Source organism: Apis florea, unplaced genomic scaffold, assembly GCF_048593485.1.
Source record: "Apis florea isolate Af1SG1 unplaced genomic scaffold, ASM4859348v1 contig_2350_pilon, whole genome shotgun sequence".
Lineage (NCBI taxonomy): Eukaryota > Metazoa > Arthropoda > Insecta > Hymenoptera > Apidae > Apis > Apis florea.
In genome coordinates this window covers 4755813-4778080 of record NW_028256565.1, presented here as the reverse complement: position 1 = coordinate 4778080, position 22268 = coordinate 4755813, and the positions used below count along the sequence as shown (strand labels likewise).

General features: G+C 36.8%; 5 protein-coding genes across 6 annotated transcripts in view; 3 read left to right on the top strand and 2 right to left on the bottom strand.

Annotated features, from left to right (window-relative positions):
* Positions 1–7904, bottom strand: part of LOC100865274 (unc-112-related protein) — a 35767-nt gene extending 27863 nt beyond the window's left edge. Inside the window, exon 1 of the mRNA XM_003696706.4 lies at positions 7340–7904. Within this exon, the coding sequence (XP_003696754.2) occupies positions 7340–7478 (139 nt within the window). The 5' untranslated portion in view covers positions 7479–7904. The remainder of the gene's footprint in view (positions 1–7339) is intronic.
* A 1271-nt stretch (positions 7905–9175) lies between these two features.
* Positions 9176–11442, top strand: LOC105736387 (iron-sulfur cluster assembly factor IBA57, mitochondrial). The gene is made up of 3 exons (XM_003696705.4): positions 9176–9483; positions 9586–10763; positions 10838–11442. Exon 2 carries the CDS (start codon positions 9619–9621, stop codon positions 10732–10734), a length of 1116 nt encoding a protein of 371 aa, XP_003696753.1. The 5' UTR covers positions 9176–9483; positions 9586–9618; the 3' UTR covers positions 10735–10763; positions 10838–11442.
* LOC147658133 (cysteine-rich DPF motif domain-containing protein 1-like) lies at positions 10839–11396 on the top strand. The gene is made up of 2 exons (XM_086904971.1): positions 10839–11136; positions 11356–11396. The coding sequence occupies exons 1-2, from the start codon at positions 10839–10841 to the stop codon at positions 11394–11396; spliced, it is 339 nt and encodes a 112-aa protein (XP_086761097.1).
* Positions 11243–14129, bottom strand: LOC100864850 (uncharacterized). The gene is made up of 4 exons (XM_003696703.4): positions 13832–14129; positions 12178–13598; positions 11774–12084; positions 11243–11682 (listed from the first exon to the last, which is right to left on the bottom strand). Exons 2-4 carry the CDS (start codon positions 13556–13558, stop codon positions 11476–11478), a joined length of 1899 nt encoding a protein of 632 aa, XP_003696751.2. The 5' UTR covers positions 13559–13598; positions 13832–14129; the 3' UTR covers positions 11243–11475.
* On the top strand, positions 14059–16952 carry TTLL12 (Tubulin tyrosine ligase-like 12). 2 transcript variants are annotated; one of them, XM_003696704.4, is made up of 2 exons: positions 14059–14573; positions 14657–16952. In XM_003696704.4, the coding sequence occupies exon 2, from the start codon at positions 14660–14662 to the stop codon at positions 16508–16510; it is 1851 nt and encodes a 616-aa protein (XP_003696752.1). In that variant the 5' UTR covers positions 14059–14573; positions 14657–14659; the 3' UTR covers positions 16511–16952. The 2 variants fall into 2 exon arrangements, with proteins under 2 accessions (XP_003696752.1, XP_086760862.1); XM_086904736.1 differs by having other exon boundaries at positions 14239–14477; positions 14633–16952.
* The last annotated feature ends 5316 nt before the right edge of the window (positions 16953–22268 follow it).

Here is a 22268-nt window from a genome sequence, read left to right as displayed (position 1 = left end):
CTGCTTGCGCACTTTATTCTTGATCGTGACAAATTCGTTGAACCGATTTTGCAGCCATATAAGTTGCCGTGGTTCGTGCCGTTAAACCACAATAATGAAGTCACTCAGTCAAGGTTTCTCTCAAGATTGCGAGAGATTATCATTTTCTTCTTCGGTTCTTTCCCTAGTTGGATCGTCGTGGTGGTCGACTGTCCAATTTGTTGTACGCGATGAATCACGGACGATCGAATTTAATTTTTCGTTTTTCTCTCTCTTCAAAGGTTAGAGTCAGCGTCGTTATTAATAACAATTGCAATTTTATTCTCCACGCGATAGCGTCTATTCGAAAGCAAACAAAGTTTAAACAACGTGACACAAAGATACGTATTGGGTGTTAGGTCTATGCTATATCCCGTGTCTTAGGTTACGGTATGATATCAATGCTCGGAATCCATTCCTGACTTCCACTCCTGACGCGAAACAATATCGAAACAGTGGTTATCTTATCCCGAGGAAAGCGTTTCGGAGGCAGCGTTATTTCTTCTCTTCACATATTTCCACCCTTTACGACGTTTTCTCTTGTCAAAGTTTAGTTCATTGATTCGCTAACAATTCGAGAAAACATATTTCTTACGTAATATTAGCTTTTATTGCTCTGGCCATTTTTATATTACGTAACAGATTATCCCGAGGCGTTGTTTAAAATACAACGAATAATTTACCGACTATTAAGATATAATCGCAAATACCGCAATACGACTGCCAAGTAATTTCGTTTTACGATTTTTCCTCGACACGCGCTTACGTATTATATATATATGTGTGTGTGTGTGCGTGTGTGTGTATACGTCTCTCGCGCAATTACATTTCCAGTAAAATATCCAAATACAAAATGATATTTTTTTACAACAAACGACCAATAAGATTTTTTCAACAATCATGGAAAATAATGGTAAATAATCGTGAATCAACAGCTGTCCGATGAGTCAGTGCTGGCTCAACTTTTTTGCCCTTACCTCCGTTTCTGTTGGAGCATCGCCAACTGGCTGGTGAACAAACTCCATCGGAAACTGTATCTCCCTAGACGTGCTACGTAACCATCTACTATTGAACTTGCGAAACTTTCGTCGCGATTTACCTTATGTACAACAGTCTCTCTCCCTCGCGAGTGTGTTATTCACCCAGCCGGGCCAGAAGAAGAAAAGGACGGAAGAAAAGAACGTTTCCAGACGAAAACCCATTACCCACCACGCTTAACCGTCGTGTATATATATATATATATATATACTCTTAACATTGAACTTGCGTTACGACGAAATTCGGAATCGATTTAATGCCATTCGTTTGAATCTCGTTTACGAGTCGAGGATTCGATTTCTTTTCTCTTCTTTTTCTTTTTTTTTTGAATCGTTTCGCATTAAACGCAATTATCCATTCTGGAGTGGTGGGCAACGTTCCTCGAATAATTAGTCGGCGGCGGATCCCTTCGTTCTCAATTTATTTAAAAGGATTCCTCTCGTCCTCGCGGATGATTCAGCCCGCCGCCAATTACAAAACCCGTCGAGCACGGTTCCCGTGAAACTCTCTAAAAACTGACTGTTGCGCGCTCGCTCCCATAGGGAATTTATTCATAATCGTGGAGAGAAACGTTGGTTCGCGGCGGGGCGGGGAGTTACCCATCGTGTAACTTAAAACTGGAATAAGGATACACGTGCATCATACGCGTGAGTCATCCTCGAATGCGGGGAAAAGAGCGAAAAGAAAAGTTTGCTCGAGCGGAAATCGAGTGCGCGCGAGTTGTCCCCGCGATAAGTTAGCCTTCTCTCTTCTCTTCGTTCTCCTATTCCATCGTATAATGCTAGCCTCGAAGAACGTGCAATCGCAGAAATTATTCGACGATTATACTTCTCGATCCGGGCATCGAGATCGATGAGTATCGTCGACCACTTATTACGACGAGTGAAGTAGCGACGTCCAACTTATTAGCATATCTGCTTAACGGTTGAAGGATGATCGATGGTATTCACAGGCAATTATCGTGTTTCTCCTCTCCTCTATCCATCTTCATCTCGCTCTCAACAAATCGAGGCTACGAGAGAAAGAGAGAGAGAGAGGTAATTAGAGGCGAAGGTAGAAAAGAATTATTGTTGATAGATACACGTCCATCGTGACTCGTGTGAATTCGTTTCGTTTCGTCGAGTATTCCGGCTACGACCATCCCTAATTCCAGTGTAGAGAAGCGTATAACGACTAATCTTCTTAAGTTTCTTCCGAGGAAGTAAGTGGGTTTTGTCCCTGCGATATCGCCCCGATCCTATATCACGAGCAAATAAGATTAACACCGAGGAACCGAGAAGCGATGAATCTTTCGCACTTTCTTCCTTTCCATAATCAAACAGATAGATTGGACACTTTTGGGATATATATATATATATATGGGTGAGTCGTCGCTTAAGCCGAGCCAAATGATAAACGAGAAAGATTATTTTTGCGGGTTAGTTCTGGGGAATGGAATGGAGAGATACGGCGCATAGCGTGAGATTAGCGGAAATGATTTTGCATAGAAACGTGCCTGAGATAGAAACTAGGTATCTCGACGGCCGTGAGGAACAAGGCGTTTGGTAACGAAACGCAATGTTTAAATATTCGAGCGCGGTATGATACGATATCGTAATCCATATGTTATTTCTTGCATCATCGTTCGCGTTTATAGCGTCTTCATATTATAACGCGATTAAGACGTCCACCGCATTTGTATAACGCTTGTGAATGAACTAGCATTGTAATCGGATAGATTATAATGGAAACTTCTACACTGACGTTGCAAAACAAGACGCCCGCGTTTAACATGTTTGCTATTTAAAGTATAAATACTTTGATCATATTAATTTTACGCGATATGAAAACAAAAAAAATTGAATGTAGCTCTTTAATCACTCTTTTTAATATAATTACCTTCTTTGATGATGAACAACAAAATTAATGTTCATCGTGGCATGTATATACGATGTGTGATAGCAAACGTGTTAAACTTGGATCTTCTAAATTGGCATAATTTGATTCGTGATGATAAAATAGCAAAGCGGGATGATCGATTAAAAGCGGTATACAGCAATAATTGTCTGTTAACGTAATTGTCGGTCGTATCAAGGCTCGTATCGAGGCAAAAGAACGCACACCTCGTTCAAGTACCGTAAGAGCGACCTTGCCTCGAAATGGTGAAACGGTCCTGGTGCACTACAATAAATGCCTTCGATTCTTTTGCACCTGGTGCCTCTCTCACGAGAAAGAAGAGAGAGAGAGAGAGAGAGAGAGAGAAATCGAGGACGAGGACGCCACATTTTCGGCCAAGGAACGGATCCTAACGAAACCTGTCTTTTTCTTTACGTGCCACAATTCGCGTTAATTCCAAACAAATCCAATTAGATCGTAAACGAGCTCCTAATCAATAATTATGACACGTTTTGTTAACGGTTTATACGCAGTCTAGATATTAAATCATCCCCATTTTAACCGGCCACGCTCATGATGTTTCACAATGTCATCGAAATCTTTCATAATAGTACGTAACTGCTCGCGTGTTCTCGAGAGATCAGAGCAGGAAATTGCGATGACGACTCGATTTAACAAAGAAATTATCTCATCCGCGTTTCCAATTTACCAGGAAATCCGATTCAGAAATCGACAAATACCGATTAAATTACCATTCGCGCGAAACACAATGAAAAAAAAGAAGAAAGAAAGAGTCAGAACCAGCTCGTCCCGCCCTTGTTACCTACCCCCATTTTACGAAGAAGCATCCTATCCTATACGAGGTAGCCGGGTAATATAAAATTACGAGCCGGGTAATCCGAAGCTGTAAACCGAGCAGATAATTCGAGTTAAGTGGGATAAGTCTCGTTGTTCCTGATTTTGCGTGCCTTGGTGACTCCGATCACGGGGTGGTGGATGTTAAGAAAAATGTCGAGAGACGTGTTCGTGCGGTGCCCACGCGCTTACCGGCCGCTCTCTCGCTCTCTCCTCTCCGACCTCTTCCACGTTTCTCTTCTTCCTACCGCGCGGCCAGACTCCTACGGAATGGTACGTGTCGTAACCAACTATAAACATCGGCACCTGCGGGCCTGTCACCTTTCCTTCTACCCGATATCGCTTCTCTGTGAAAATATCGTGTACAGATCGGTGGACGAAAAGGAATTTTCTTAGGCTTCCCGCTGCGGCGAGTTCCATACTAAGAAAAAAATAACAAATGCCGTGGTGGGAAGGGAAACGAGCGTGGGATCGAGCGCAATATTCGCAAAACGACACCAAGTTTATCGTTAATTGAAAATAGAAGGGTTGAGGGAAACGATGCCGCGATGGTGTCGCCGAGGGTCTGTTTCGATTTCGTAGAAGCGGCGCAAGAAGAATGTAGTCTTGTCATCGGCTCGCTGATGTACGGTACTTTCGAGTTCTCCACTTTTTTCCGCGCCTCTTCCCTTGCTCGCGTACACGCACGTGTCCATCTGATGAACGTTAATTATGCGAGCGTACAGCTCGACGGCTTTCCTTTCGTTCCTTTTACCTCTCACTTATAAATCCAATACCCTGCATCCTGTATAATACATGCATACGTATATTCGTTGCGACGCAATTTAGAAATCACAATCGCGCGACAGCCGTCCCCGCGTTGACTATGCGTCGTGCCATTCCAACACCGGTGTTTCCCACATGCAAAACAGCGGTTAAATCTCTCGTTGCGAAGATAAAAACCGCGGATAGAACGTGTCTCGCTCCGCGTTGTCCGAAACGCCACGCGGAGATATATACGGCGCTCGTTCCGGACAGAGAGAATATAAATTTTACCCGGTTTTTGCGTAATGCCGCCTCTAAACAGAGTCGGGGGGCCCGATGCGATCGTAAGATATCCACGGGAAGTGTCTCGTAACGCTGATGTATCTGTATTGTGGTTAAACGCGCCATTTATAAGCGCTCGCATCCGTTTAAGCGGCGAGCGTTGTCGCGTGTACGCAGGCGTCGCAATGCATTTCACTTACTTCGGTCGGTAGAATGCCGACCTTTCGCCCCTGCCGATGTTATTCAACCGAGTGTGATTCGAGATGATATATGCTTTTCGAGACACCCGGTACGTATTTATTTTTTTCGTACAGAACCGAAATGCTGTTCGAGCACCTGTACTCGTCCACGGTAACCTGTCAAACTGGAAGGGCAAAGAAAGGGCTCCATCTCCGACAAAAGGGCCTCTCCGTCGCGGGATTTTTCTTTACCTGTTTCCCACCTTCTCTTGGATGAGTCTTCGATTTTTACGTACCTGGAGCTACGGCCGAATTTTTTCGAACAACGTTCACGAATTCGAGGAATAGTTTAAGATAGAAGTTTTTTTTTCACTCGATCGATATCGAATCGTGTTCTGTACCTGTCGAGACAGAAAATTACGTTGACCAAAGTGTAGGTGTGTATATATATATCGGTACTCGTATGAAATTATCGTCAACACAGAAGGGGCATATCTTCTAGATACGAGTTATCGCGTTGTCGCACGAGCAACGAGTAAGTTAAAAATCTTCTTTCACCGGAAGTAGCCTTCTGTTATGTTCGTTCCCGAATGGCGATTCTCTAGAGAAAAACGATTGTTCGATGCACAAAATTGCATTTCGATGGTATATGCACATTGTGCGCACGAAGAAATCGTTCGTATTGAAAGATTGTTTTTAATTATAATTAATGATTGAATAATATTTGAAAGAAAAACTTTACTCCGACTTAACACCGATATAAAAAGAACTAATTTAGTTGGGGATTATAGGACGAGATTTAATGAAGGTATATAGAGGGTCGGGCGAGAGTAGAATACTCGAGAGATCCTTTTTTAAGATCAGAGAGATCAGAGGTTGTATACGTGGAAGTAGAAAGCCGGCTTCGAAAAATCGGATGGTGGAAACACCGAGTTAAAATAAGCCTCTGACTCGTTCTCTGTCGTGCGATCGGAGAAAGAAACGAGACGGAAATGTCGTCTTCATAAGACTCCACCGAAAATATACCAAAAGCTTAATAGAAAAAGAGCTGCCGCGCACCACCGAGTTTATACGCTCGTTTCTAAACAAACGGGTGAAAAAGGGAGACCGAGATCTTTCTGTAGGTGTAAATTACAGTGGCTTGTAAACGAAATCTAAGAAAATAAACCAATAAAAAACGAGGATAAAAATAATTTTATTTTAACTATATAGAGGAATTAAGAGAGATATTTGTCAATATTAAGCAAATTTTCTTAAATTGCTAACTTCATTCCGAAGAATTACGTTTTTTCGAACATAATATCAAGCATATAAATTATCATCGAGATCGATCGTAGATAGAACTTAGCCTTGCTGAATTTCACGGACAATTTGCAAAGAATTGTATCGGGTCACTTTTTAAGACAGTTGAAACCAAGGCTGGCTTGCGATATATTCACTTGCCTATTCGACCGTGTATACGTGGGTTACGGTATACGCTCAATTGATCGAAATTGGCTAATTCGTCGAGGCTGAAACTATCCTACTCCCAACCTGGCTAATTATCCGGTGTATTGACCGGCAGTAGTTCTCATGTCGTATAGGTCAAAGTGAGAAATTCCAATGTAAAGATCCTTAATTGTAGAATAAGTGTAAATTACAAAGTAATTAAACAGTAAAAAGAAGAGCAAGATATCCGTAGAATTAGTCCTCTTGTAGCAATTCAGGAGAGAATCGGATATCAAATAGGTTATGCTTATCTACGACGAAAGTGACCGTATGGTATCCGTTTTACGTGCGACGAGACATAGGAATCGGTTGCCGGTCTCACGTGTCTCTCGTCTTTCTACGGAGCTGTGGGAGCTCCTTTAGCATATAAAGGAGTCGGTGATCGCGTCCATACGTCCGTCGTCATGGCGAAACTAGTTCGCCCATCCAGTTTTTCCACTCCCGTGCACGCTTCAGTCGTGCTCTCTTCGATGGTGGGAGACCACATCTCGAGCAATCGCGTTCCTCGCAACGACACGCTAATCCCACAACTTGTTGCTATTCCGTCACATTAACATCTATCGATCATTCTAACAGAAATTTCATTCGATATTCATTTTTCAGAAATAACGGACAAACCAGCCCTTTTTCTTAAAAATATTATTCTCGCGAGATGTCTTTTTTTATTTGAATTTTCAATATGGATCTGCATGCAGGTTATCACGTGACGATTCTGTTTATCACGTGTCATAAATAAATCGTGAACAATCGTGATCGTTCGAATTTTCAATTTGTGCACGTTCTTTTCAATTGTTCGACGTTAAGAAATACAATATGTCAGTCGTAAGCGATATATTAAAAGAAACGGAATGTAGACTCACCGAGATCTTCAACCAGTCGGAGCATGACACCGCCAATATGAAGTTCTCCTTTTACTCGTAAGCTCCTCTCTACTTGAAGATCGGTCACGTAAACGCGCAGCACCCAGCTGCCGTCTACCTCGTGACCATCGGAATACATGTTTCCCGATCGAATGATCGTACGTCAAAAAACAAAATATGAAAAAAACACGTACTTTGCCGCGTATGCACCTTCAGTTCCAGACACTTGAGTACAAGAAAAAAGTTTGTTTAAGGCGCGGAAATCATGATTTCGCGGCACTTGACATCGCCGCGAATACACCTTTACAGTTAATCGTCACTTGATAAGAAACAAATTGTATTAATTAATTGGTACCACAGTACTATACGATGGAATCTCACAACTTTTCGAACGACTCGACCCGGTCAAGTGTGCGCACTTGCGATACACTGGCTGCCTTGATCGGACTCGCATGAATCCGTTCCGAATAATATGTAGAGGCGCTTCAGTCGACAGTCTCACGTCCCAGCTGGTTTCTCGACTGGTGTCGACCATGCACTCTCGGCTCGGCTATACTCTTGCCGAGAATAGAACTATTTACAAGTGACGCGCGCTTGGAATGCGCGCGCAGATCTCTCCCCCGTCCTCTTTACCATCAAGCGTCGCGCCCCGCGCGCGGTAACCCGTCACACAACTTGGTTTCCTTTCCCTCCGACAGTCTACCGACATCGAAGCTGTTTTGTCGTTTTTCCTTTCCTATTTCATTGCCTTTGAGTACTCGTTGTCCTTCTCGATCTCCTCATGGTTAGTGTTTGTATCAACTCTCTGTCTCTCTTCTTTCTTTACTGTGATGCGCTTGTTCCTCTATATTGGTACACCGTATCTCCGAGAATTTACCAGACTTTATGCAGATTTTACTCTTCCAAATGCTGTATGCTTTAAATGCTTCAAAGATAATGTATTAATGATTTTTTAAATTGACGTAAGATTTTTTAAAATGACGTTAAGATTTTAAGCTAAATAATTCTTCAAAATAATTCTATACCACGAAAACTATATACGTTTCTCGTGAAATTTTTAATCATTTATGCGATAATATATTGAAATATTTGAACATTTTCAACAACATTTTCTTAAGTTTTTTTAAAACGTTTTTAATTTTAACTTTGCAAATTTATAAATTCAATTTTGATTGAACATCATAATGAATTTAAAATTTTGATGCTATATATATATATATATTATCTAATAAAATTATCGTTGAATATTTTGTCATAGACTAAATATAGAGTAGACCAATCATGCGACATATTTTTGTGGCTTAAATCTTGAGGCTTTGGAACCTTATTATCATTTTCATGTCACTCGCGTCATTACCAACAGAATATAGAATCTGATTATGGCGGGATTCCGAACGTTCATTCTGGCAGGAATAAATATCGTAACAAATCAAATGGACGACACACATCTTAAAACAATTGTCTAAAACTATTTGATAAAATTACAGTGAAAAAGAAAGATTCAGTTTATGAAATTCTTATATGTATGTCTATATCTTAATCCATTAATAACATTAGAGCTGCTAGGACAAGAGAAATTTAATTAAATAGAAGGAGGATAGAGATAAAATAAAAATTAAGTAATTAGCGCCATCTCTAGAATGCCATAAACGAAATTAAATGTAGATAAAAAAAAAAAAATTAATAGATGAATAAATATAAGAGTTGATCATTAACGCCATCTTTTGAGTATCAAAAATATTTCTATAAAGATAGGATAAGATAGGTAAGATAGGATAAGAATTGAAAAATAGATCCACCTTTTGAATATTTTTGGATTCAAAAAGATGACATTAACATTCAATTCTTACTATCTCTATTTTTATACTATATTTAATCTTTTATCTATATTAATTTTATTTACAATTTTAAAGACAGAGTTAATTTTTATTTTATCTCTATTCTTTTTTCACTATTTGCTTTCCTTGTCTATGTCTATTTCTGCGACATGCACTATGAGCTGTGTTTTGCTATAGTTATGTATTGAAGCTAAAAGTATAGATGATAATATTTCAAATATTTAATATTTATAAATTTTAAAAATAAAGTTCGTAATAAAGTCTGGCAGAAAAACTTCTTATAATATTACACAAACAAACAAAAACGTAAGATTATGCATATTTGTTTGAATAAAATTATAAATATAATTTAAGGTTAGAATTTAATGAAGATTTTTATATTGGTTATCTGCATTTTTTTTCACAAAGGTGAAATTTGTATAAAGATTGGTTGTTATTTTGATGATATTTAATACAATGATCGTTCATCTTAAAAAATTTATTCCACCATTCTGCAAACTGGATAATCTTGGAAAAGTACATGCAAAATTTGTTAGATATAATTCTTCACAATCTTCACCCAGAATCTTAGAACAACTGAAAAATAAAAGCTTATTACGGGTTAGAGGGAATGAAGTTTTAATTTTCTTACAAGGATTGATTACAAATGATATGAAACATTTTGAAGAAGGGGCAGCAAATTTATATGCATTATTTCTAAATACTAAGGGTAGAGTTATGTATGATGTTATTATCTATAGAAGTCAAGAAGATAATGTGTATTATATTGAATGTGACTCACAAGCTGCAGAACCATTACAAAAACATTTAAAAATGTATCGAGTTAGAAGGAAAATAGATATAGATCATTTAGAAGATAGTGTAAATGTTTGGGCATTCTTTGATCCTATTCAATATATGAACAATAAACATATTAATAATAGGCAAAAGCTTGAAGGTTTAATATTTCCATGTGGTACTCTTAATAATAAAGTAACCAAAATAGTTGATAATATTATGATTTATGAAGATCCTAGATTATCTGATTTAGGTATCAGAATTTTAGCAGCATCAAAAATTGAAAGACATAAAATAATAAAACATTTGAACTCAAATGCACTGGATTCTCCTAATCATTTAAGTTACAAAGCATTTCGTTATAAACTTGGTGTTCCAGAAGGTATTGAAGACTTGCCACCAGGAAAACCATTGCCATTAGAAGTAAATTGTGATTATTTGCATGGTGTTAGTTTTCATAAAGGTTGTTACATTGGTCAAGAACTTACAGCACGTACCTATCATACTGGTGTTGTAAGGAAACGTTTGATGCCTTTATTATTTAATGAAGTTCCTAATAAATCTTTTTCATATGATGAAAAAATTATTAATGAAACTGGTAATGTAGTAGGTAAATTTAGAGGAATTGAAAATCAGTATGGATTAGGTTTAATGCGAATCATTGATTCTCTGAATGCCCAATCACTTACTATATCAAACATTAAGTTAAAAGTATCAAAACCTATTTGGTGGCCACAAGAATTGCAGAAGCAAATTGTTTCCATTAATAAAACGGAATGAATAACATTTTTTAAATTAAATATGAAACTGTAATGTATAAATGTAAAATAAATATATTATCAGAAAAAATTATATATTATTTTCCATGAATTTTACGTTATAGGATGGAACCTATTGCTAGCACATCTACGGAAGAAATTCATATCATTGAGCAAAATCAAGATTTAACATCCAAAGTTCAGAACTCTAAAGAAACCGTAACTGGAATATTTAAATGTTGTTACTGTTCATTAGAAGAACGATTTGATTTCAAAGGCATTAAAGCACCATTTGCACGACAATTAACCTATTTAGAAGAATGTTATATTATGAAAGATCCTTTTAGTTTACCAAACAAAGGAGAAGTTTTAGTATTAGGTGCTGATTGTAATTTTTGTAAGAAATCTGTATGTTTAGGATGCAGTATATATTTCGGAAAAAGATTTTGTTTAAAATGTGCATCAAATAATATACAAAATTTACCATCACAACTTCATTCTAAAATAAAAAATTTAATAAAAGAAAAAGATTCATAAAAATAATATTTTATTAAACATTAAATACGTCCTTTTTTTCTCTTTCGCGTTTGAGAAATACATACTGAAAGTTTTAAAAACTGTTTAATTGTTTTGATTCAATAAGATAATACTCTTGCAACTTATCATTGTTATAAGTTACAATGAGTTACATATATGTATTAAAATTAATTAAAATTATTTTTTATGAAAACATTTGATATCATTATATTTCTTACTCTGCTATTTAATTTGATGGCTTTTTAGATTTAGCTGTAAGCTTTTCTGCCAAAAGTTTTTTCTTTTTTTCAAACTGAGTAGGTTTTTTCTTTTTTTTATTTGCATCAGCTTTTTGGCCCTGAAATTTATTTTCTTGTTGTGAATTAGTTTGTTTTTTTTCAAGATTTTTTCCCTTTTCACTTATTCTTTTCATAGCATTTTCTTTATTACGAACCTAAAAAAAAAATATGAATTATTAATATTCTATCAATATCAACATAGCTTAAATGTTTAACAAATATTTTTTAGCATATAAAATAACATACTGATGCTGGTATTTCAATGTCATTTTTTAATTTTTTATGTGAAACTGTACGGGTATTTTCTGAAGAATGTGATCTTTTTCTATATTTGTCTTTCTTCTTTTTATATTGATCAATAACTGGTTTAACTCTAACTTCTCTATTTGAAATTGTTGTACCATCAAGTTCTAATGCTAATGTCACTGCATCTTCATTCTTAAAATTAACATATCCAAATCCTTTGCCTACTCCAGTTTTATTATCTCTAACCACTCGTACAGATTCTATTTCACCGCATTGTTTAAAGTGTTTTATAATTGTATTGTCATCAATATCTGAAAATTATAATAATTATTACATAAATATATAATCTTGTGATTAATTTTTATTACTTATTTTTATTATATTATTACATATATTATACTTACTGTAATGTAAATTTCCTAGGAATATACTTTTTTTTGAATCAAATTTATTCTCTGCTTTATTGGATGCATTTACTCTTAAATAATTTCCTTCAAATTCTGTTCCATTTATAGATAAAGATTCTTTAACAGATTCTTTAGATACAAATTTAATATATGCATAAACTGATTTCAATTTAGGATGCAACTCATTTTTAATAGCTGCAACTCTTTTAGATACATTTACAGATTTTGCTATTTTACCTCTTAAACGTATTGTATCAATTTTTCCAAATTGTTTAAATAATTTTCTCAATTTTTTCTTTGTTACATCTTTTGGAAGATTACCAACAAAAATTGTTCTTTCATCTTCTTTTATTTCTTCTAAAGAAGTGTCCATTATTTTATTATTTTTATTTGACGAAGAATTTTTTTGTACCTTATTTTCTTCTTCTTCTTCTTCCTCTTCTTCATCACTTATATCATCATCTTCATCATTTTCATCTGGTTCAACAAAATCTTCATCATCATCATCATCCTCAGCAATACTATTACTCAAGAGTGCTTTTAGACCTAAAGTGGATTCATCACCCTCTTCTTCATTTTCTGATTCTTCATCATCATCATCTTCTTCCTCCTCTTCCTCCTCTTCTTCAGCCTCTTCTCCATCTACTTCTTCTTCCTCATCTTCATTTTCATCTTCATCTTCATCTTCATCTTCATCATCTTCTTCTTCTTCTTCTTCTTCAATATCATCATCACTATCATCAATCATAGAATCTTCCATAACTGATGATAATTCAGAACTCTCTTGAATGGAATCAGTGCTTTTATCACTTGATTTTGATCCATCAAACATTTTTATTCCTTTATTTACCTTTGTGTCTTTGTTTTCCTCATAATCTTCATCATCTTCATCACTTTCATCTGCTAGACTAGTTCCAAGAATATTTTTAACAGTTTCTTCTTCTTCTTCACTCTCATCATCATCATCATCATCATCAAATGAATCACTTTCATTATCATCACTATTTTCCATTATGCTTTCTTCTAATTTAATACCCTCGTTAATATCATCTTCTGAATCAGATTCTACTTCTTCAACTTTCACATTTTTCTTTATTGATTGTTTCTTAAGAGACTCTTGCTTTTTGTCATTTTTTTCTTGATTTTTCTTTTTTAATTTTTTGTTTTGTTCCAGAGACTTTTGAGGTGAATTATTTTTCTCTATTTGTTGCTTCATGCTACTATTTTGAACTTTTGATCCATTAATCAATGGGACTCTGCCTATTGGTGTTTGTTTAAATTTTTGATTCTTTTTTTTATGTATAAATCCATCTTTTGGTGAATTTAGAGAGTTTTTAGAAATTAGATCTTTATTTTTCGTCGATATTGCTTTAACCATCTTTCAGAAATCTTACTTAATGTCTCAAATTAAAATTATCCTGTTATAAATTCAAATATGATTAAATTTCACATATATATCGTTTTTAATCTATTTCAAATAATTTAATTTTTGTAATATATCATTTTTGTAATAAATAAAATTATTATTCCACGTGTAATACGTTATATAGCGGTTAAATCGAAGACAGATTAATACAAAAAATTATTGCGAATTAATAAAAATAAATGTTCTATGTATATTATTTGGTAACAAACAATATTAAGTACTTACTACAAGTATATATACACAAATAAAATCGCTAAGAATAATTTATTTCTCAATACCGGCTCAAACTGAAAACAGTTTAAGCGCCAACAGGATGAACGAAACCAGCCATTAATGTTCCGTATCTTTTGAATATAACGTATTAGCAAGAAACAAAATTCTCTACATTTTTATAAAATCCCTAAGAAAAATATTTATGTAAATAGATCTATAAAAAATTATTCGATTGGTATAACTGGGAGAAAAATGTGAAATTAATATGAAAGAAGATAATGTATAAAATAATGTATAGAAAAAGAAATAGAAATTATAAAATATTAAAATTGCAGTCGTTAAAAAGATGAAAAAAAAAAAGAAAAAAAAAGTATACTATTATCTGTATTATTTATTTGAAAGAATAGGTTGTACTATTTCTACGCGATAGTCTTTGCTAAATTTAACAATTCCTAAATCGAATTTCCCTATGGATCCTATAATCAATTACTTACAATATTACCGCCACAATCGTAAATTATATTTAAGAAATTATTATGAAAAAATAATTAGGTTAAAAATAAATGCAATATAAAATTGTAATTATATATTGCTGCAATATTAAATCGAATTTTCGATATGAAAAAAGAGGTTATGTTTTAAAGCATCTTATGATCTCGTAAGATTCTAGATTTGTAAATAGTTTACTTCATAAATTAAAATATTGATAACTGGAAAAAATTTAAATAATTTTTTATCATATTTATTATATTCGGTAATAATTTTTTTTATAAAACTTTTATAAATTAATTTATGATATTTGTGATATTTCAGATTATTGTCTTATTTCGTTTATAGGCAATGGATGGTATAGGATTATTTAATACTTTTCTTCAATCGCATCGACCTCAATTAGAAATGTCTGGGGTGCCTAAAATATTTTGGCAAGTGCTATTTAAAAAACTTCAATGTCAAACTTTTGATTCTGGCATGGTATTTCAGTTGGCAAGAATTGATTATGATGATGCTGAAAGAAGTTCAAGAGATCCTATTTGGAAACTTTTTGTTTCTTATAAGAATGGCATTTCTGTTCAAGATCCAAGTAATATTTATTTAATAGATCATGCATGGACATATGATATTAAAAATGCCAAACAAAATTTATCAACTATACCAGGTTTATTAGATCGTATGTGTTCCTTAATGGGTTTTGACATTGATTCAGAAGAAGATGAAAAAATAGATTTTGTATTGAATGAAATGTGGAAATATAATCAATCTTTTTCTCTAAATAGCGGATCAATAGAAGATAGAATGCCAGTTTGGTACATTATGGATGAAGTGGGATCAGCAATAAATCATAGCGATGATCCTAATTTTAGAACAGTGCCTTTCCTATATTTACCAGAAGGTATTACTTATACACTTTTGTTTCCTATAAAAGATGTTGATTATGATGAAGAAGTTACAAGAGATTTTGTAGAAGGACAAACAAATGATCAAAAAAAACGAAGAGCTTTACTGTTACCTTGGATAGACACATCATTTCTTGGAGAAAGTTTTGCACAAGTAGAACCCGATGAAAATTACTTTTTAGCAGGTCATATTCGTGAAAGTCTGCCAGAAAAAGTAGATCCACAATTATCTCAAAGAGATAGAAATACAAAATTAAAAGTTTTTTCACAATACACATATGTAAATGAATATTTGAATGATTCTGCATTTGAAATCGTGAATGATGAAGACCACGCGGATATTTTATGGTACACCTCACACTTTAAGGAATATAAAGAATTAAGCATTCGATCACCAAATGTTTTTGTAAATCAATTTCCATTTGAAAATGTTTTAACAATTAAAGACTTATTATCAATTGTATGCAGAAGAAAAGCAGATAAAAAATCTTACGATCCCGGCACACTTGAAACTTATCCAACATGGTTACCAACTACTTATAATTTAAGTATAGAATTAGTGCAATTTGTCACATATTTTGAACAAAGGGAATCAATGGGTTTAGATAATCATTGGATTTGTAAGCCTTGGAATCTTGCTAGAGGATTAGATACGCATATTACGAAAAATTTATTCCATATTTTACGGTTACCTAGCACAGGGCCAAAGATTGCTCAAAAATATATTACGAATCCAGTTTTGTACGAGAGACTGGAAATTGGAAAAGTTAAGTTCGATGTGCGATACATAGTAATGCTCAAGTCTGTAAATCCTCTAAGAGTTTTTGTTTACAAAAATTTCTTTCTAAGATTTGCAAATAAGGAATTTGCTTTAAATAATTTCGATGTGTACGAACAACATTTTACAGTTATGAATTATTCAGAGGACACTCCACTTTGTCACGTAAAATGCGCAGATTTTATCATAGAATGGGAAAAGCAGTATCCTGACTTTTCGTGGAGAGAGCATGTCGAACCAAAAATTTTACACATGTTCCGTGAAATTTTCGAGGCTGCAGTTGCAGAAAAACCACCAAGAGGAATTGCGGAAAGCTCAATAAGCAGAGCTGTATATGCTATCGATTTGATTCTTGAATGGAAACAGGAAACGATACAGCCTATGTTACTCGAGGTTAACTTTTCGCCTGACTGTAAAAGAGCTTGCGAATATTATCCAAATTTCTATAATGATATATTCAAATGTTTATTTTTAAATGTTAACAATCCAGAAATATTTCACGACTTGTCTATGGAATAAAATTAAGTTCTCCGTGAAATACGATGGCCTAAATGCATGTACGAACTATAAATATCGAGAAGCTATTAACGATCGTTTTGTGGTCACCGTTGTGACCAAATATATTTATTTATTTAAAGTAAGCGAATTCCGCATTTCGTATGCGATAATGAGCTGAAGTAACTCCAATAAATCTGCATATGCGAACGTTAAGGGTACATTTGTTCCATAAATAATTTGTACCATAACTTGACAACGAGAAGACTATTCGTAGTACCTAATGGAATAATAAACGAGAGAAGAATTGAAACAGCTTCGCAACAGCTCGCTTCGGACACCGCGTATATAATATTACATGTAGCGATATATATTTAATGAAAAATGATGATGATCCAAATTTTTCAGTGATATTTTTTTCCGATATAAATAGATAATAAAGACTGATATATCGAAGCATATGAAATCAATTGTAATTCTTTTTTTTTTTTTATCATCTCTGTATGTTTTCTTTTCTTTTTTTTTTTTTTTTGATATTTTGTCAAGCTTCCTGGTAATATTGTCTAAAAATTTGACAAGAATTTTTATCCTCCTTGATTATTTTTTACATTCTTTTCTCTCGTGTATATTTACTTTTACATATCTATATTGTATTATTTTATATTGTCAACAGGACGACACGATTTTATTGCTTATCCTCGGATATTTCAAGATATATTATTACGCTAGTCAAGATATTTACTTCATTGAGTACGTATAACGTATAAAAGTACATATAAAATTTTTCACATAAATTATTTTATTTTTATATAACGATTATCACAGATTTGAATTTTTTATAAGATTTTGTACATAAATTTCTTTCGTTTTTATCAATTATTATTCGAAATTTCATCTCGTATATGAGAACATGATTAGCCACAACGATTATTTCTTTATATCATTTTGTGCCAATCGAATCTCATTTTACTGACAATCGTTCGCGACAACAATAAGCTTATACTATAATATTTTGTTAATTATCGTTCCGCACGTTATTCAATTATTTCGCAATGATATTTGCGATGCTTGTACTCATTTGAAAAAGCTTTGTCCTTCTAGCAAATCGACAAAGCTCGTCTCGTGCAATTATACAAATGTATCGACGCTCGAATTTAATGTCATTACAAGCTCGAATAGCATAAAGTTATTTTACTTACGATATTTTGTTCGATATAATTTAGCGGATGTTAAATTATAATATCTTCATAAAGAAAATATATTTCAAGGAGGAAAATCAACGAAATACCGGCCGGAGAAAATTACTTAACTTATGATTAGTAAAACCGAAATATCTTTCGAAATAGTAACAAAATTTAGTATATCAATAGCAATAGAAGAAGAAAATTTTCTTTTCGATCACGTTGATCTCTTTCCTTGCGATGAATCTCATGTGGAATTTGTCTTTTCAATAAGGGCGATGTTAAAAAATCGGCGCGACATTCAAGGAGAAACAAAGGACTCGTCAAAGATCGAATGCCATGTCGCGATCCTTTTCTTCCTTTTCTTTTCCTTTTTTTTCTCCACGGAATTGATTATTTTTCGCCCTTTTAATAACCGTTCCCCCTTCGCCGAAGCAAGTGCGTGCGGCTCCACGTAGTCGGTTCCGTCCTATCGTACCGTGCATTCCCGAATGTTGTACGTCTGCAATCAGTGTACATTACGTGCACACGCCTGTACATTGTTATACATTCGTTTCCGCGAATCACATATGCAAAAAAGGCAGGCGAGTGAAACCACCTTTCACTGAAAGTGCTCAGACGACGGTGTTGCTGGTAATCATGGTAATTAAGCAAATGAGTTCTGCGTACAGGGACGTCAATAACGAGGGTTCAGCACTGACGAAGTCGTTTCGTCTCGTCTCGACTCGTCTCGATTCGCGAATGTTCAAAATTACACTCGCATACCTGTATCCCCTTCCTGCCTTTTAGTTCGACGATACCTTTCCTCTTCGTTTCTTTTTTTTTTAACGATAACCCGATGTTATCGCGCAGCAGCGGTTGATACCCCTATTTCGCCGATTCGTTTCCTCGGTCGTCGAGACGAGGAGATTGATATCGTGAACAGATTGAAACGTTGCGTTAGCCCTTTTATTTTCCAGCGGGCACATCGGCCTGTTATTTCTCCTCGAGCAATTTCGTGCTTCTTGCCGTGCAACACTCCCGGCTAATTTGGTAATTTCGTTTCGACCCTTCTCGGGGAAGGGCGAGAATTTGCCCGGCTAGAGTTGCAGTAATTATTCGAGAACGAGGCCGAAAGAATACGTTTAATCGCGAAGAACGCGAGTAATTTTCCATTTTGCTTAAACGCCTTTTCAACGTTCGGCCCTATGACGTCGGCTCGAGATAGTCCGCCACAAAATTAGTTCCTCGTGGTGGCCGGCGTTCCTTTCCAAATTGCACGGAACAGCGAAAGAGGACGCGCGTAAACGTCGACGAGGAGGAAACGTAAGAATGAAAATATATGCAATTAGGGGAGGCGCACGAGTTTCCTAGCGCGACAAATGTCGTTGCGGCCACACTCAGAGTGGTCTGCGTTGTTACGAAACACTCGACGAGACTCGTCTCTTTCCGGGCGACTCGTGGTACACCGGAATACATAAGCGTTTTATGTCTCGAGGAGCGTGCCTCTTCCCCTTCATCGAACCGCCCAAAATCCTCAGTTTATTGTTAATTAATGCGTCTAATCGTTATTTCATGCGGAATAAATATGACGTACGCAGTCTATTACGGTCCAAGTTTGTCCAGAGGAAATTGTGGATAACTCTAGTAAAAAGTATCTCTCTCTCTCTCTCTCTCTCTCTCTTTCTCTTCTGCTTGAAACGAAACTCGTTTGGCGAACACTTGGCCAGAGTCGAGTTTTTTATCACCTCCATACCGGATGGTTTAAGAACGCCTATCGCGCGAGTTTTATTTTTGACGGTGTAAATTTTCTTCCCAACAACTTGGCGAACAAACTTAACGCGAGCAACGCGAGTTACGGGCGTTTAGATTTTGCTCGAGACTGGGAATCATCGTGTCTCGTCAATTTTTTAACGTTCTCGCTTGATTTATAGCCGAAGGAAAGTCCCACAGGTTGAAAGTTTCACGACGTTTTCGACGTTGCGCATCGCATCATCTCTGTCTCGTATTATCGGAAGAGAGGAGGGACGTCGATTGCGGCAACGTTGTTCTGTAAATTTTTAAGAAAAAGCCATCTAGAAAAGGGGCTGCGTGATATCCAACCGCGGAATATAAAACAAGCCGCATGGCGTATCCACTTCCCTCGTGGATGTCGTGTCCGGCCATTCGAGCCTGCATAAATTTTCGTCAGACCAATTTCTTCCGACTGTTCCGACTCTCTTCCTGAGAGGGAACGAATTTCGAATCATTCGTACGCCCTAGTTCTCCCTCGAGTGTCGTCGCGTTTTCAATTTTATATAGAAACGAGAGAAAGAAGTTTGCAAAATTTCGATAATCGGTCCGTCCCTCGACTTTTATAAAATCTAATTTCTATTAAATTTATTTCTGTGGCGCAACACACGTTCACAATTGATCACGATCACTTAAAATACGGACGATATACGGGGATGAAGATGGAAGAAAAACCGGCAGGTGGAAGGGACGACTTAGAAATATGATGTTTTAGCCGGTCATTAACTGCTCTTGGTGCGCGAAATGAGCAGGTAATTGTGGATGCACGATTTACAGTGTCGGACATCTTTACCAGATGGAGTTCTCCCTCCTTAATCCGACACGCGTTATTGCACCCAAGCATCTTCCTCCTTTCCCTCGCATCCTTACTTCGTGTGGGCCTTCGACCGCTTATATCCTCCCCGTTCTCGAGGCTCCTGCAGGGAACAGGCTTCATTACGCTCTCATAAATCATGGCCAATGTATCCTATACGGATCGGACCACCGGTAGGCAACCGCGCTATTATTAATTATCACCGCCACGCGATCCGCGATAAAAAAGGAAGGGATCCGGTGCGCTTTGCCGAGTCGTTTCTCGATCGTAAATAGGGATAGGCGGTGATGAAAGACACGAGGAATATTATAATGGGGATAATTTACACATTGAAAATCCCCACCCACATTGAAATAGTTTCACTCGCGATCGATAGGATTATCGTGTTTTCAGTTTTTACGTTAACTGTCAACGTTGGTGTTGAAAGGGACGTTTGTTTCGTGGAATACGGGGAGTGTCGGGGAAATTGATTATCGATTTTAACGAAATAATGTAAAACCCCCCGCTTCTCGAACGTTTCACCAACCGTGTGAATTTCTTTATTTCGCGCGGGGAGAGCGTCCTCGTCGAATCGATCAATCGATTCGATCACCGAATCGACGAGTTACGGGGCGAATACTTGTGCATAAATCAGCGGCGCGTTTGACCGTTTGCACACGCGTTCTCTGTTCTCTTCGTCACTTTGACAAAAGGGGGAGTGGTTTACACCGCATCGATCGAAAAGCGTGGAGGAGGCCGCGTCGCGATCAAAATATCATTATTTCCGTTTTACACCCTTCGAAACTCGATAATGCTTTCCCGTAATTGACTCGCCTCAATGAATGACCGCCGCGTAGGTACTATCGTCATTGTGGGTAATGACAGGATTAAAACAACGTTCCGGCCGGACCAATCCGGCCGGCATTTAATTATTAGCGGTGCCTCCTACCCGGCCGTGACATCGCCTCTCCCCAGCTCTCTCCCCCAGCGCATATATCCCGAATACAGCATTTTATTGACCGAGCGGACAATCGAAGCGCATATTTACACGTACGAGCGACGTGGTTCCGCGCGAGCCACCCTCCCGCTCCTATAATTGGAATTTAAAACGTCCCGAAATCCGGGGATTAAACCGCGTTTGCACCGCGTTTCATCCAACTTTCCCCTCCTGTTGATGCCCTTCTTCTCTCCAAATCTGCCTGTATAAACGGCCGCCGATTGTGCCGCGTGGTACACATTCGCCGCGGATTCGTTTTAAAGCGGTCCTCTTCATATTTCGAGTATTTCTCGAAATATAACTCGTTATGATTTCGATTTCTCGTGCGAGAATAATCCGCGAACGGATCGAAATTTCTTCCAGAGGGGACGGTGGCGTTGTTCTCGTCTCGCGAATCACGCGATCTCTCTCGAGTAGTGATTATCGCGAGGAAAGGTAGAAAAGCTTCGTTACACCGGTGGTTACATTATTTTTCGCCACTTGAAACGTTGGCAGAAGGAGTGCGGTGGGCCGCAAGGTGTTCTGTAAGCGTCTGGCTGCGTCGTCACTTCCTTTTCACCACCGCTCCTTAGAACGCGAGAAAGCCTCTCTAAAGGGTCGCCTCCACTCGTCCATTGCGCAATTAGCGTCGCCGCTCGCTTCTCTTTTCCCCCTTTTTAGGTGCTCTTGCTACTCCCTCGAGTCCATCTCGGTCCGCTTTTTACCCTCCCTCTCTCTCTCTCTCCCTCGACCGTGGTCAGAGATGCGCGCATTCATCTGAGAAATATACGTATACACAGCGCGCGTTAATTGCGGGTCGACCATCTAATCTTTTCTTCCCTAGAGGGAGATGCATTCTCGAAAACGTATCATTACATTTTCGAAAAATTCGTTCATCTTGACATTGGCATCGACTCGAAGTTTCCGGTCTCCGAAAAGTAGAGGCGATTTCGTTGAAATCTTCCTCCGTCGAGTTTCTTCTTTTTTTGCCCTCGAAGAATCGCGACCTCTTAATTTCATCCTCCCTATCTCGATAGCAATATTTTTCCCTCCCTTCTAACT

Bases quoted from the DNA above. Each gene is read 5' to 3' on its own strand.
- LOC105736387 (XM_003696705.4), top strand. From the start codon at position 9,619: ATGATATTTAATACAATGATCGTTCATCTTAAAAAATTTATTCCACCA.
- LOC100864850 (XM_003696703.4), bottom strand. From the start codon at position 13,558: ATGGTTAAAGCAATATCGACGAAAAATAAAGATCTAATTTCTAAAAAC. The intron at 12,085-12,177 runs GTAAGTATAATA...TATAATTTTCAG, and splicing joins CCTAGGAAATTTACATTACA to ATATTGATGACAATACAATT. The intron at 11,683-11,773 runs GTATGTTATTTT...TTTTTTTTTTAG, and splicing joins ACATTGAAATACCAGCATCA to GTTCGTAATAAAGAAAATGC.
- LOC147658133 (XM_086904971.1), top strand. From the start codon at position 10,839: ATGGAACCTATTGCTAGCACATCTACGGAAGAAATTCATATCATTGAG. The intron at 11,137-11,355 runs GTATATATTTCG...TGATTCAATAAG, and splicing joins ATCTGTATGTTTAGGATGCA to ATAATACTCTTGCAACTTAT.
- TTLL12 (XM_003696704.4), top strand. From the start codon at position 14,660: ATGGATGGTATAGGATTATTTAATACTTTTCTTCAATCGCATCGACCT.